This window comes from Helicoverpa zea, chromosome 2, assembly GCF_022581195.2.
Source record: "Helicoverpa zea isolate HzStark_Cry1AcR chromosome 2, ilHelZeax1.1, whole genome shotgun sequence".
Taxonomy (NCBI): domain Eukaryota; kingdom Metazoa; phylum Arthropoda; class Insecta; order Lepidoptera; family Noctuidae; genus Helicoverpa; species Helicoverpa zea.
This window is the reverse complement of record NC_061453.1, coordinates 14,228,588-14,243,642: the sequence shown is the minus strand read 5'-3', so window position 1 is coordinate 14,243,642 and position 15,055 is coordinate 14,228,588. Positions and strand designations below refer to the sequence as shown.

The following is a 15,055-nucleotide window of genomic DNA, read 5'->3' as shown; positions in this document are numbered from 1 at the left end:
ATTTTAGTAGACTCGAACAGAATAATATACCTTGCAACACAATAAGCAAATAATTCTTCACTACGAATGACATTAATATCGCAACATTCAATAAGACATTCTCAGAAGAAACTCGTGTTCATCGCGATAAAGCGTCAATACTTTGCCTGTCATAAATATTTCCGTGCAAGTAAACATAATAATAAAAGTCTGCTAAAAACTAGATATTTTCCTTCGTTCGCCTGTCGGAATGGAAATAAAATGTAAAGCTAGAACGTGGCGAAGACTTGGGGCTCACAACTAGGTCGGCGATAGTTTCAATTGTGAGAAAACACCCGATTAGGGGTGCCTAGAGGGACATTGTTGGGTATGGTAATTCTTAATAATGGACTTTTGAGAAAGTCTTTATGTTAGTAGGAAGTTGCAGAAAGATGAGCTAGCGAAATAGTCGCTTAAGCACTTTTTAATGTAACGTTACATCATAATTACGTGTTTTTCTGGAAGGGTAGATAGAAATGTATCTAGTCAGAGAAGTATTTTCAGTCAGAGAGTTGACACTGCCATCAAGATTAAAGGTACGTTAAAAGAAAGACTATTTTATGAGTTCTTGATGCAAAAAAAATACTAAAATGGTAGTTTCATAATCGTGAAAGCACTTAGACAAAGGATTATTTCATCAAAAATAAAGAAAGAAGAAAGAATTTACTCGCTTTGTTTAGTATTTTACGCGTTCCAAACATTAAACTGAAATGGCGCTTTGCACAGACATCTTCAATGCAGATAGAAGTTTTCTAGCCATTTAGTAGAAAAGCAAGCTAAGATAACCTTTTCACGAAACTCTTTAGCTTAAGTATATTAGCGAAACGCCCCGGCTTTGTACGGGTGTAAATTATAAACTAAAACCTTCCCTCTTAAATAACTCAATTTATTAAAAAAACATTATTGTTTTGGAGTTTGACCTTGACTTAAGATACATTTATTTATTTTTTCAGCTAAAAAACACGGACTGGATAAATAGTCAAATTGCCATTACTAATGGAAACATTTTAAAATATTCTTATATTTTTCTAACCAATTAGGTAAAAGTTTATTTTTGCATAAAAGAGATTTGCTTAAAAGCTTATATCTACCAACAAAATGCATACCGCTTTAATTAGGAAAGACCGTAATCCAAAATAGAGGAGCTTCAAAACATTTTTAATCTCAAACACGAAGAAATAACTATAAAATTAACGAATCCCGGAGTTCTCGTGGAGGAGATGCTTTTAAAAACTAAATTACTATCACATCTTAAGGAATACCCATTTCTATGCGACGTCGACGAGCATCCACCAACGAAATGAAAGCTTTAGCTAAATGTATGGATGTAAAAATGTCACTTACAGGGATTTGTACTTTTATTTTCGCCCTGGGTAAACGGTTTGGAGATGTCATGTCTTGTATTTTTGCGGAATGAGTTAAGAAAGTTGTTCGTTTATTTTATTTTTGTGTTATAACTGCAGCTTTTTTTTGACAATTTTTTTAAAATCTTTTTTCCAAGGTCATAGTGCAAAGGAATCCATTCCAAGGTCAGAATGGGTAACCGTTCCAAGGTCAAAAAATGAACTTATAAATTACGTTAAATCATATTCCTTTGTTAAGAGCTACACAAAATGCTTAGTACAAAACAATAAAAAATAAAACACCAAAAACGATAACGACCCTCACTAGCCCTCTTCATTTGTGATTTTTCTTTATTCCTTTGTTTTGCGAGTTGTTTACTCTCAAAGAGGGAACCTTATTAATATCTCTTCATTAGTCTTTGTGCCGTACCGGAACAAACGGGGAAGAAATAAAAGAAACACTGGTTTCAATATCAAGATACTCTTCATTTTAATACCGACCACGATTTATCAAGTAACTTGAATGAATTGGTGTCAATCGTTCTGCGTTGAGGGTTTTTGTATTGGAAATAAATGATCACTTAGGAAAGGATTTTTAAAATTGGAACATTAAATTGCATAAGCCTTTAACTTATTCTTTGTACTGATATGTACGATGATAGATGTATGACATTTTAAGTTATGCTCAACGTGGTTTGATACGGATTGGCTACTATAATTTGAATCCCATCCAATGTCCAATAAAATCGAATCCATGTACTATTAGGTAATTTTTATGTAGCTATTTTTACAGAAATGTAGGAGATGGTTTTTTAGAGTTAAATAAGTATAGGACAGTCAGATATAAGTTATCAGGAAACCGTACGGCATATATAACCAAGATAGTTTAGATTTCCTAATTCCATGCAAATGTAACCAAGCAAATAAAAATAATCCCGATTCCTTTAAATACCAAAGCACAGCGACAACTGGAGCAACAAAAGATACCAGTAATAATGTAATTGGAACGCTTACTCAAAGAGCTTAAAGCAGATTTTCGAGCACAGCTTTCTTAATAGACTTCAAAATAAGCGCATATTAGCGTCTGCTTCGAGGCAACGAGGCAAAATAAGAACAGATCTGAGTATCTTTGAGATAGCTCAGTGGGAGGATATAATGTTCCTCCGCGTTTCAGATTTGATTAAAACGTGGTCTGAAGTTGCATAAGTGCAGTTGTGTAAATGAATGGTATTTGGTGCTTTATTGTGTTAGTCTTTATACATGTATTGACAAGTAGGTACATATGTGTGGTATTTGGATGTTTTTTTTTAAGTCTTGCTGGCAGTTTCCTCACAGGAAACATATTGTGTCAAGGTCAATATGTAACCGTTATTTTATGTGTTTGAAGCTTATTTTAGATACTTTCTTAGCATCACAGTAGGACTGTCCAAATATTGAAACGTCATTTAATTTTAAAGTCAGCTCAAACATTCTATCTCTGTAACGATTACCAAAATTACATCAACTTAAAGTTAAGTCACGTTTAAGTAGGTATTGGTATGTCTCGCTGATAGAGTTAATGAAAGCCCACATTCATACAACTATCCCAAATTCCAGCGGCTAACATACCCCGAACACTTCAGACAAAAATGATAGTCATCGCTCCACCATCTCAATTCGCTCCGAACAATGGCGCCTGGCTAGTTCAAAATAGCCGCATTTCTCAAACTCAATGTAGGTCGATGTCCGTGAAATAAGATGAATGGTAACCCTTTTCAGCGGGAATTGCAGACTGCATACGTTGAATTGAAGCGGTTGCTTATTCCCAGACTCAGTTCCAAATGAAATGATTTTTGTTCCTGTTTTCGTGTGGGCTTTGTTTCGTCGCTTGCTTTATTATGCTCGGTTTTAGTGGTTTAACGAGATGATGTAATTAATAAATGGAAATTGCATCTGTGTTTCATTTTGTCGTAGGTACAAAAGATTTTCTAGAAATTTCTATGCTTCGCTGCGAAATGTGAGAATGGAATTCTTATACTGGACAAAGACGTGTGGAATACGATGAATTTCAAAGGATGTCTGCGTTTATCTGGACGTTCAATATCTATGTTTTATTTCACATTTATAGCACTATCTCTCTAGCTGGCTCACTTTCAATACATCCAGAAGAGGTCGTTATTCATTTTGGCGCTATAATTTATGTTCATCGATTTTTTCATTGTTCTTTTCTGAAATTTATTCCTCACCCGCTCGGTGGGTATTATGGTTATCTTTGCAACAATTTTCCTTGTTATTTTATATTCTGCACCAAAATTTATGGAAATAACGTACTGTATAATTTGCATGTGTTTTACAAAGAACCCTTTTAAATGGGTTCCTTATGTACGTCGACTTCTTCGTCAACAATAACAAAAACTTCGTATATTGAACTATTTGCACAATTCTGACCTTGGAATACACTAGAACATTATTATCCATTGAAACAAATGAACCACACAGTACAAATTCAATTCCCAATACATATAATATATTTCAAGCCAATCACCTGCAGAAAACCAAAAAGAAAATAAACGAAGAACAAAACTCTAATTCCATAAAGGCACTTTCATAGCAATTCCCATTTCCGAACACTTCCTACGTCGGAGCGAAATGCAAAAATAAATAAAACTCATTTCGGAAAACGGGAAATGGCGAAGAATCCACAACATTCGAGTAGAATACTGGTTTTAATTACAAAAGCAAACTAACGGAACAATAAACCATGGAATGATGTTGTTTCAAGCCCAGTTTGCTACGTGAGGTACATAAAACTCAACAATAAACGAAGATATTGTTCTCTATCGAGTTTTTCTCAAAGAAATTACCTTTCATTGTTTTGTTGTTACGTGTGGGTACTCGATAGTCCACTTGGTATTATAGATAAGCAAGATTCTTCTTTCAGAATGCATTAGGCCTACTTTCTTGATTACCATTGCAACTCTTTGAAAATGAATCACATCATTATAATTATTCATAAAATTACTTAAAGCCGAAACAATTAAGGAGTCATAATCCTGATATTAATTTCTGGTAGTCCGACGGTGTTCCCATAGTGTAGAACTCTTTTAAACCTGAAATTAATTAAATCCAAGTCCACACTTCAAACATAGCACCATTGCAAAGTTTTATCTGTTCCATTTGGACATTATTTCATACCTTCATAATGTATTAATTTATCATCCAACACAGTAACATGCCCAAAATAAATCATGGTATCGTTTACCGCAATAGAGTTAAAATATTGTAACCTATTAAATACTACACGTTATTAATTAGACACACATGATACTTTAAATTAACGATGGATTATAATAATTATAACTAATTGATTAGTAAAGTTTGATCGAACGAAAGCATCTGTCTAGTCATTTTCTAACTATGTTGGGGTCGACTTCTAGGCCAGCCAGTCTAATAGAGGTAGGTCAACAAAGGTTTACAAAGAGCGACTGCCTATCTGTTCTCCTCCGCCCAGTGGTCTGGGTAACCCCTTGGTAAGACTACAAGTAATGACTGGCAAAATATTCCAATGATTTTACCAAAAAGCAAAATATTATGAGGCTTTTACAACTTCTACACTAGAGTTTAATAGGTAAAGAATAAAACGTATGATAATGTTTCGAAATATCACAGAATATTCTGTATTGCACGTAATATATTGTAGCCTGGGTATTTGCAAGTTGGAATTGAATAAGGGCGCAGAGCTGATATGAAATATGACCAAGGTATAATAAGATGGAGTGAATCTTCGTACAATCGCACGAGTGAATGGGACTTGTATTTTTAGCTTTATAGGCAAAGAAAATCTAGATATTTCTCATAAGAAATACCTAATTATCATTGTTGGTATTTACTTGGTACTTATTTTAAAGTATAGCTCCCATCAGTGATTTTACACGCATCCAAAGGAAATAACTACGATATTGTTTTAATATCTAATTAAAGAGTTCTAAATAACAAATGTGAAATCTCTAAATAAATTAAAAAGAACATGAATATAATGCAGAAAAAATACACTCAATCAAATAGCAGGAATCTTAAAAAACAAAACCAAAATTACACAAACAAACTAACCACCCGGAATACAGAATGATCATGCATAAATCAATCGTCATAAAATTCCAAGTTTACAAAAATAGTTTTCGATCACGTCAACTGACTATCACCTTATGCATATAGACAGACGTATTTTAACAGAGATGCATGAATATGTGAATAACCAAATGGATTCAGTTCACGCGAGTTATATGAAATTCAATGAAAAATAAATATTGCTTTTGAAATAAACCTTTACTGATGCTGAATTTTTATTAAACCTATTGTGTTTAAAAAACGTTTTGAAGCATTTCAATTACTTTTTGTGTTAAATAGTGACGAATTTATATTGTAGTCGCTTTGTTTCTATTTCAATGCCAGAATGAAAGGCTAATTCTCAAGTTAATGATGATAGTTATAATATTTTAAATGCTTTGGTTTGATAATTTAATTTTGGATGGCGTGGTTTAATTTTACGAGCATCTTTTTTGGCAATGTATTTGACGTACTATTTCGACTTTGTTTTTATTTTATTTGGTTAAATGTATAAAAATACTTGGTAAAACATGTGAATTCTTTTCATGTAGTACAGCATTTTTTGTAATATTACGTTGTACTTTGTAATGATATCTATATTAATACCAATTTGCGTACTTATTCAGCAAGAAGAGAATAAAAATAAAACCTCGACTCAAAATAAACCCTTTGAATAATTCCAGAAATTAAAACAATGTTATTTATCCAACTGTAAATTAACTTTGCACCTCTATTAATATCCAAACGTCATTAGTATCCCACATCAAAACCGGCTCCATAATAAGCAAACAAACTGAAACAAAATTAACTAAAACTCCATTCGAAACTAGTCTTTATTCCCTTTACATAAGTTACGAGTTAGTTTTGCCGATAAAATCCAGAAGGAAATTAACGAATGTTTATTCAAAAGTATTCTCTATCCCGCTGGGATAAGGTGCATTGGATTTTATTTTAGTTTTACGAAGTTTGAACCCAAATTGTTTTGTTCCCTTCATCAGGTATGCTGCGAGGGGCTTTCGGTGGGAACTGAACGCAAAATTACTTCCTTAAAAGATGTAGCCACGAAACTGGAGGTAAGTGTCGATTCATTGGCGTTTAAAGTTAAATACAAAAATGTAGGGGGACATGTCAAAAATCGACGACGTGAAAACGTGGACAGACGACCTTATAAAGGTCGCCGGAAGACGCTGGATGCAGGTCGCTTCCAACAGGTATCTGTGGAGATCAAAGGGGGAGGCCTATGTTCAGCAGTGGACGTCCTATGGCTGAGATGATGATGATGATGATTAAGCAAATATCTTTTTATTACTACTCAATAACACAACCGTTAAACGTGTTCCAAAAATTAAATAAACACAAACAAAGCTTCGAAATTTCGAGTAAAACGAAACTAGCCTAATACCTAAAGATATTGATAGCAGCACAAACCATCCTCACCGATCGTTTGATAAACCTATTTCATATCCAATTATCCCATTGCATCTGTTTCCGATCGTTTCAAATAGAACGTTTGGGACTGTCAACTATGCAGATAGGATACATTTCAGAACGATATACCTCTTCATACACTTACATGCGTTCTGACCTTTGAAATTCGTGAAGTGGTAAGTGAAAGGGGGATGTCCTTTGGTAATTTTCTAACGTGAACTAATTTAATGAGCCCACTTTTCATTTTATATTTGGCTTTAAAATTTTCTTTTGCGAATTTAGGTTGACAGTAGATACAGTATCTTGAATATACGCGAAAATATAAACGTCAAATGTAGTTATTAACCCTGGATTACCTAGTTCTAGTTTTTTTTTATCTAAAGTTAACTAAAAACTGGAGATTCGTATTTATTTAACGTACAATAAGATTTTGAGGTCTTATTTTAATGATTAACCGTATGGTATGCCTAAGTAGTACCTATAGGTAGTCCTGCTTATTTTATTTGAACAAGTAGCCCGCCCATTTTAGGGCTCCAGAGCTCTCTAACCGCGATAAAGTGCAACAGCGCTTTACTTTCTCTTTATCTTCTAGTAATGCAGTCAAAGAAAGAGTTATTGTTGATATTTTTATCAGGATAGTATATAAACCCCAACATCAATCTAACTTTAAAGTTGCTTCTATTTCCCAGTTCCCATTATTTCTATTTCATTGAAGGTCCTAATTTAGCTTCTTTTGTTATACATTTTAAGCAATTTCGTTAAATATAATCGCAAAATTCCGCCTAAATTGTTCGCCCACAAAAATTTATACGCGTCGGCATGAGACCACTGCTAGCACGTGTTTCCGCACAAGGTTACAATTTCACAAACATTTTAGAAATGTTCGCACACAACTTGGTACTGTTTGCTAGAACGAGTAGACTAGAAGAAATATTTATGTCCTTCACAGTTCCTCGTGCATGTGTGGAATTACCCTTATGAACTGGGTGGACTAGTCTCTAGCTAGGCATCTAATTTGTTACTTAAAACCTGATATCTGAAGAACTAATGTTTTAAATAAGTAGATGTAACCGATTTTTCAATTTTACACGAATATTTGGTATATTTAATGGTCATTTTACTTTGCTTGTTGAAATGTGTTTGGAAAATTATTTTCAAAAAACTGTATTTGACAATTTGACAATATTTATCCATTTTTAAAGTTTCCGATGCAGTGTCTGTCAAAACAGCTAGCAAATATTGAATAAATACTTTGACAAAACTAGTCAATGTCTACGTACTTGTATAACATTTTATTTTTCATCACAATTATTTTCAACTCAAACTCAAACGCTTACCTATATAGCTACATGCAACATTACAGCTCTGCTCTCTAATATGCTAAATGGTACCTCGCGTTTATACGGGATGATTTTAACCACGGCTGGGTATGCAGATATACCATGGTTTATGGGGGACCACCCTGTTTCGGTAATAGGGTAAAGAGAACCCCGTAACGTTGCAGTAACTTTATGGTGTGTACTCACCATAAAATGTAACATTTTGTGATTTTGCACCAATCTTATGGGGTTTTGGATGATTAAGTTAAAGGTGTTCTAGAATATACGACCGTTTATTTCCGTGTTCAATTAATATTTCCAAGTAAGTGTTCGCTGTGGTTCTACTTTGGGCACCCGGCTAAAAAATAGCCTGTGACCTTCTTCAGACAATAGGGCCAAATAAATGTTTTTTTTTTTTTTTAATATAACTTTTTTCTTACACTTTGTATAAAAGTAAAGTTCCTAACAGTTAAAGAGTCTAATTTCCTAGTTTTCAAGAAATTAAAACAATTTACCTTTCCACTTTTAGCTGAGTAAACTACCAGGGTATCTGCATAACACCGAACGTATGGTTAACACAAACATGTTAAGTTTACACTACTGGCTACAGACTAACTAAGGTTACGCACCAATAATGTCACGTAACTGTGAATACTGCCTTTTAATGAAAGATATTTCTGAGGTATCTTATTAGTCATATACTCCATCAAATTGTTAGTTCTTGGAAGACATAAGGTTGGAATAATTCGCTATCTGTGCCATTAACCAATGCAATACTCAAGTTGCAGATTTTCAGTTGTCACTAATCCATACTACTATTCATCACACATAGTTTTTGTTATATTCTCTGTATAGTTATCGGCACGGATGTTGAGCTCTGACCTTCACCTGCGCAGAAGCGATTTATTGGTTTATTGCCTTATGTATACAATGCGCAAAGCGATCCCCACTCTTCCGCCGAGAGCCTAATATCCGTGCCGATAGCTATATCACATCACTTTCAAAAACAACCACTTGAAAAAAGAACTACCAAAAAATTTTGCACTTACAACTTTACAGCTTAGTGAGCACCCAGCTTTACTCTAAACCCACTCTGTTAACGTAACGCAGTTGAGATAAGGCCGTGTGCACAACGTTGGGTGCCAAACATCTTACACAGCATTTTGTTAGTGTCGCACTCAGTTTACATGTGCATCAAAATGGAAGCAAAAATAACAGATTTTGGACTCTTGTGTTAAAAAGTAAAAGTGTAAAAGAATTTTAGCAGTTTGAAGCAGAATTTTCATGATTACGTGTAAAAGTAGAAATAGGCTTGTTAAAAATATAATCAAAAGATTGAATCTTATTTATATGCATTGATTGGTTATTCGGATTAATGTTTAATAGCTTACTGAATGTACATATTTTAACAAATGAAATCTCGATGTATTCTACCTCACTCTTAATAGAATTTTAATTACAATTGTATTGTCAGGAAAAGGCTAGGTAAATGGTAATCTCTATGTACAAAGGTCCGATGAAAATTAATCTATTCAAGAAACAAAATATCGATAAACTTTTTTCAAATATTTGAACACTAAATAATGTGCTAGGACAGCAGTTATGTATGTGCCTTTGCGGTTAATGGACCACCGAAGTGCATTATCTTTTGTAGTTTACAGCCAAAATATTGCTGACGCAGACCCGAGGAGTCTGATGGCGTCAATATTTTGAAGACGTGTACCGAACGTGTTAAAGTGTTTATAGAATAACATTATAGGGTGTTTCGAGTGGAGATTTTGGAAAAAACAGTTAGTGATTTTTTAATGCATTCCAGTTTTAAGGACGTTTTAACCAAACATTATGCTTTTTACTCGGTATTTTTAGCTACTAAAGTTCATAAATATATTATACAAGGAACATTTCGTAAGTGACCGCAGACAAAGCAGTAGAGAACTAAACGGTAATCAACCAATATTATCAGTTGCCTTCTGCCAAAGAATATAGCTTCATCTGTAATCCTTTAATATGCGTCATATAAGCGGTAACATAGATGGTCGAAACCCCACTAAAAATCCTTTGAAAGGGTACGCAAAAGATAGACTTACCTTCTGGCACTGCCAAGGATGTGAGCAAGAAATGGACGCAAGCGGCTCCTGTCCCATGTCCCATCAGGGTGACATTGGTGGGGTCACCTCCGAAGACAGCCACGTTTTCCTTGATCCAGTGCAGGGCTGCTATCTGGTCCATGAGACCGTAGTTGGCGGGGGAACGAGGGTATTCGTCCGATCGGGGGTTGAGGAAACCTGGGAAGAAAGAAAATTATATGAGAATTTCTGATGACTTTAAGAGAATTTTACAGGGGTAGGTGTTTGTTTAGTTCTTTGTAGGGTGATCTGAGAATGTACGAAAAGGTTATGGTAAAATCTTACTAAACATTGCATCATTCTCGGCTATGGTAGTGAGTAAAAGTTGGACGAAATTCTAGGTAAAAAAAAATATATTTTGTTGAAGTAAGTATAATTGCTGTGTAATCGGGCAATCATTTAAAACTTTTTGATGACTTTTTGTGACAGTCTAATATGATTTGATTCACTGATATGATCACACTCTGTATTAGGCTTTATCATCCGTCTAGACTTTTCTCATAGTACTAGCCTTAACAAACTGAATACAGCGCTTATTCTTCAGGGAAATAATGGCGTGATGTAGAGTAACCTTAAAAATTAAATGGATATCCTTCTAAACTACCTACGGGGTCACAATGAGATAAATATTTAAAAGAAAACAGATAGGCTCCGTCCTATTCTAATAATATATTAATCATTGACTAAGTTTGGAAGGCGATGAAGGTAGATGGATATAGAGGAAAGGGAAGGCTAAAGGATCGATAGGTGAATTATTATTGTGTGAAAGGAAATATGGCTGGAAAGAATGATATGCAAAGGTCACAATGCACCGCATGGAATTTCAATCGTTTGAAATTACATATGATACGGTTCAACTCATTTATCTTTAAATATTTGGGTCTATCTCGAGTCGTGTAATATACACAAATATGTCTATCTCATTTTGAAGAGATTGCGCGATTTCAAAATATAATGATGTTATAAAAATAAATTGCGTGCCCCAAAAAAATATATTTTACTTAAATGTTGTTATATGTATCGCAAAAAATATATATTTATTTTATTTTTCACAAACATTGTTAGCAGAAATCTTTCACACGTTACGTAGAACGGTATCGTCACACGGGTTGATTCAATTTTATCTATCGAGTTTTTTTTTTCAAATTAGATTTGTTTATATATTTTCACGTAAAAATGTATTTTCGTTTTGATCTAGTAACGTTTTATATAGGATTTTTATCTGATCAACTAGTTTGGCACTATTTATTGGATTAGTATTTACTTTTGTTTTTGTTTTTGATTTTTTTTAACTTGAAATATAAATGTCTTTAAATAACCAACATGCTAATTAGATACGACGGTACTAGAGAATGCTAAGAATTAGATTAATTCATTTATAATTACTGCCTACTTAAAGATTTTCAACATAAAAAAAAACTACCTGCATTATTTTATTATTCTTTCCTAACAAGGATAACAATTACTATTTTAATTATTAACACAGAAAAACTTAATAGAATAATTATAATATTTCTTTTCATTAAACTGTGACAATTATTTCTTTCTATAAAGATACTAGAACTCACACAATAATAGTAAACTATTTGAGTAAACTTCCCCGGGATGAACACAAAAGTACCCAGCAATTACTAGCTCCTAGAAATTAGTCTTTGTTAAAGCAGTTGAGTAACAAATGGTTAGGAACGTTCCAGTATTTATTGAAATATATTACTTCATTCCAAGTTTATCTATCTGTCTTGTATTTAACATCTAGGTAACTCCAATGTTCTGAGTTTGTGAAGTGTTCTCTGTTGTAGATTAGAACTTTATTTAGGTAGGTACGTTCTCACTTGTCTACGTCGTCAACTGCTGAGCCTTTTGTCTACTATATTGAGTCGGTTTCCAGTCTAACTGGTAGTAGCTGAATACCAGTGTTTTACATGGAGTGACTGCCTATCCGTCCAACCCGCATTGAGCAAGCGTGGTGATTAATGCTCAATCCTTCTCCGTGTGAGAGGAGGGCTGTACCCAGCAGTGGGACGATAAAAAGGCTGGTAAAGACTGCCTATATGTGCTCCTCGATTTGTTACCTAATAACTCTTGGTACAACTGATTGTAATATTTTTTTCAGGCTGCCAAAAATGTGAATATTGACAGCTGGGGCTCACCTATTTAACGTGCCCTAAGTCATAAAAACTAAATGCCCTTAATAAACATTTAGTATTGAACTTCATTGAACTAAAACCGAAAACTTTCGAGTCTGTAACTCTGAAATGCACTAACGTCTTGTTTATTACGTTTGCGCCATAAAATCGAGGGTACAGCGGTAACCGTAACGTTTGAGTTAACGCAAACAATTAAGTTTGCGTTTATTGAGCTAAAATGGACTTTAAATACGGAACGATACTTCAGATTAGGTATAAAAGCCTATTAAGAAAGATTTCAATGGGTTTCGGAGAACAATATTAATTTGTTTACAACATCTTTTTTGAACAATATTCATCACAGCACTTTCACACTAGCAGATTTTCTGCTCCGTTTTTTCGCGCGGCATCGCTCGGTCCCATGTCAACTGACCACTACAAATTATGATACTTGAAACCCGTAAACCCGACTTGTATCCCGCGTAGAAAAACTGAACGAAAAAATCCGCTAGTGTGTTGGTTGAGATGCTTTTACCTAAATACTGTACGAACAATATAATAATAATTAATGATAGTTCGAATTGCTTTCGCACCTACCTTTTGCAAACAGTTATAAAGCGTAGGTGGGTCTGATTGAGCAGTAGGTTGTAAATGCCACAACTTCATACAATATACACCTACGCAGCGATTAATTGTTGAGTATTTCTTTACAAAGACATTGTTTTAGAAAATGTTTCATACCTACAGGTTGTAGGCGTCATCAGAAACTCGTGTCTAAGTAACAGCCACGAATCAACCGATCAATGAAATTGCTTCATCCGTTTATGGGCACAAACAGACAGACATACATAGCGATTCATTTTTTAAAACTTTTTTTTTGAGTCAGGGTTAAAAACATTTGGGGTTTAAAGACTTGGGCTGCGTGTGGTTGTACTAAAAACCTACCCTTATGAAGTTGGAAAAATACTAGACAGACGAAGATTATTTTAGGCGTTATATATCACGGTAGGTAAATAAAAATTGAGCCTATGTATATCGTAAATGGAAGTTTCCCATGTACTTAATTGGATACGATATTGGATCCGATATTTCAGGTAATTTTAATATTTTCCCCGACTTAGTGGGTGGCTTTTCTTCACGTAGATGATATTACCTATTTGCTTACATGAATTTAAAGGTCGATACCGTAACGGTACCCTTTCTATAAATATATTTGGATTTTGTATTGAGAATGTGGAAAAGATATCTAATATGATATCTGATAAGTATGTAGCTTATCATAAGGTGGTTATTAAATTAAGGTCTAGTTTTAGATAAAAGGCTATCTGTATATCAAATTTCATTTGAATCAGTACAGTAGTTTTGCCATAAGCGACAGATAGACAGACAGAGTCAGTTTCGCATAAATTTATAATTCTTTAAATTAATTAATACTTCGTTCAAGAACATTTATGATCTGCAAAATGTTATAAGCGTACTGTTTTCGTTTAAATTAGTACGTAAAAAGTTTATAATTTCGTATTGTAACTTTCCTGTTATTTATTCAAATTACTTGAATATACGCTTCATAAAAATGTTTACATTTAATTTGGCATACATTAACAGACTTGTTCTTTTGTTCTTACAAAGAAATTGTATTTATTCTAGCAAAAATAATATTATTCTTGAGAACAAACCCAAATTATTCGAGATAACAGTTAATTTCAAAGCTTTTTTGTCGTACAAGATAATGTGGTGTCTCATAATTTGGTCTTTATTTTAAGACTAGGCCTAATTTTCTACCACAATCTTACTCATATATTAACATAAAGTTAACTCCATTAAAGGTGTTTATTCAATTAACAAACCCCAAAAAGATAATTTCAAGAATCTTTCGTTAAATTATTCGAATGAATTTTTCCAAAAATAAAATACAGTTAATATACATTTATTAATTTATTCGAAGCGTTGATGTTTTGTTCATTATTTATTCATAGAATCCATAAATTAAAAATGTTTTATTTTAATTTTGTGAATGTAAATGTTTTTCACTTGGAGCGTTTATTTATGGTAGACAAAGATTTCTGATGTTTTATCATTTTGTAAATGTTTTCTGTGTTTAAAAAAGCATACGTTTTTATATTAACACTGTTTGGGTACTACAAATGGGAATAGCATACTAAGTAATCCTTACTAATATTATAACTATGTAAAGTATCTCTGTAATTCTGTCTGTCGCGCTTTTACACCAAAACTACTGAGCCGATTTAAATAATATTTGGTACTGTGTTCATAGTTTTAGAGCCTGAGAAAGGACATTTTCTAATTCTATCTAGATGCGTGTAATAACTCGTTGAACTACTTTATACATACGTACAGAATGTTATATATGGTACTCCAAAAACACAATATCTCATTACATTATATGGATAGACATGTTTGACCTGTATTAAAAATTGGTTTCCAAATCAAAAGTTTTAATTACTTATGTTGTGAAGCACCCGTTTGCATGTTATACTGCAATGTTTATTAATGAGACTTTTATTAGGGTTAAAACATACATTGTTTTCTGCATTCTAAAGGTTCCTCAAAATGTAATGTCATAGGTATGATATTAAGATATTTATAGC

General features: G+C 33.4%; 1 protein-coding gene across 1 annotated transcript in view; it reads right to left on the bottom strand.

The window, feature by feature from the left end:
- Window positions 1-15,055, bottom strand: part of LOC124637235 (neuroligin-4, Y-linked) — a 44,820-nt gene that overhangs the window by 13,345 nt on the left and 16,420 nt on the right. Inside the window, exon 3 of the mRNA XM_047173590.1 lies at window positions 10,282-10,479. Coding sequence (XP_047029546.1) covers window positions 10,282-10,479 — 198 coding nt within the window. The remainder of the gene's footprint in view (window positions 1-10,281; window positions 10,480-15,055) is intronic.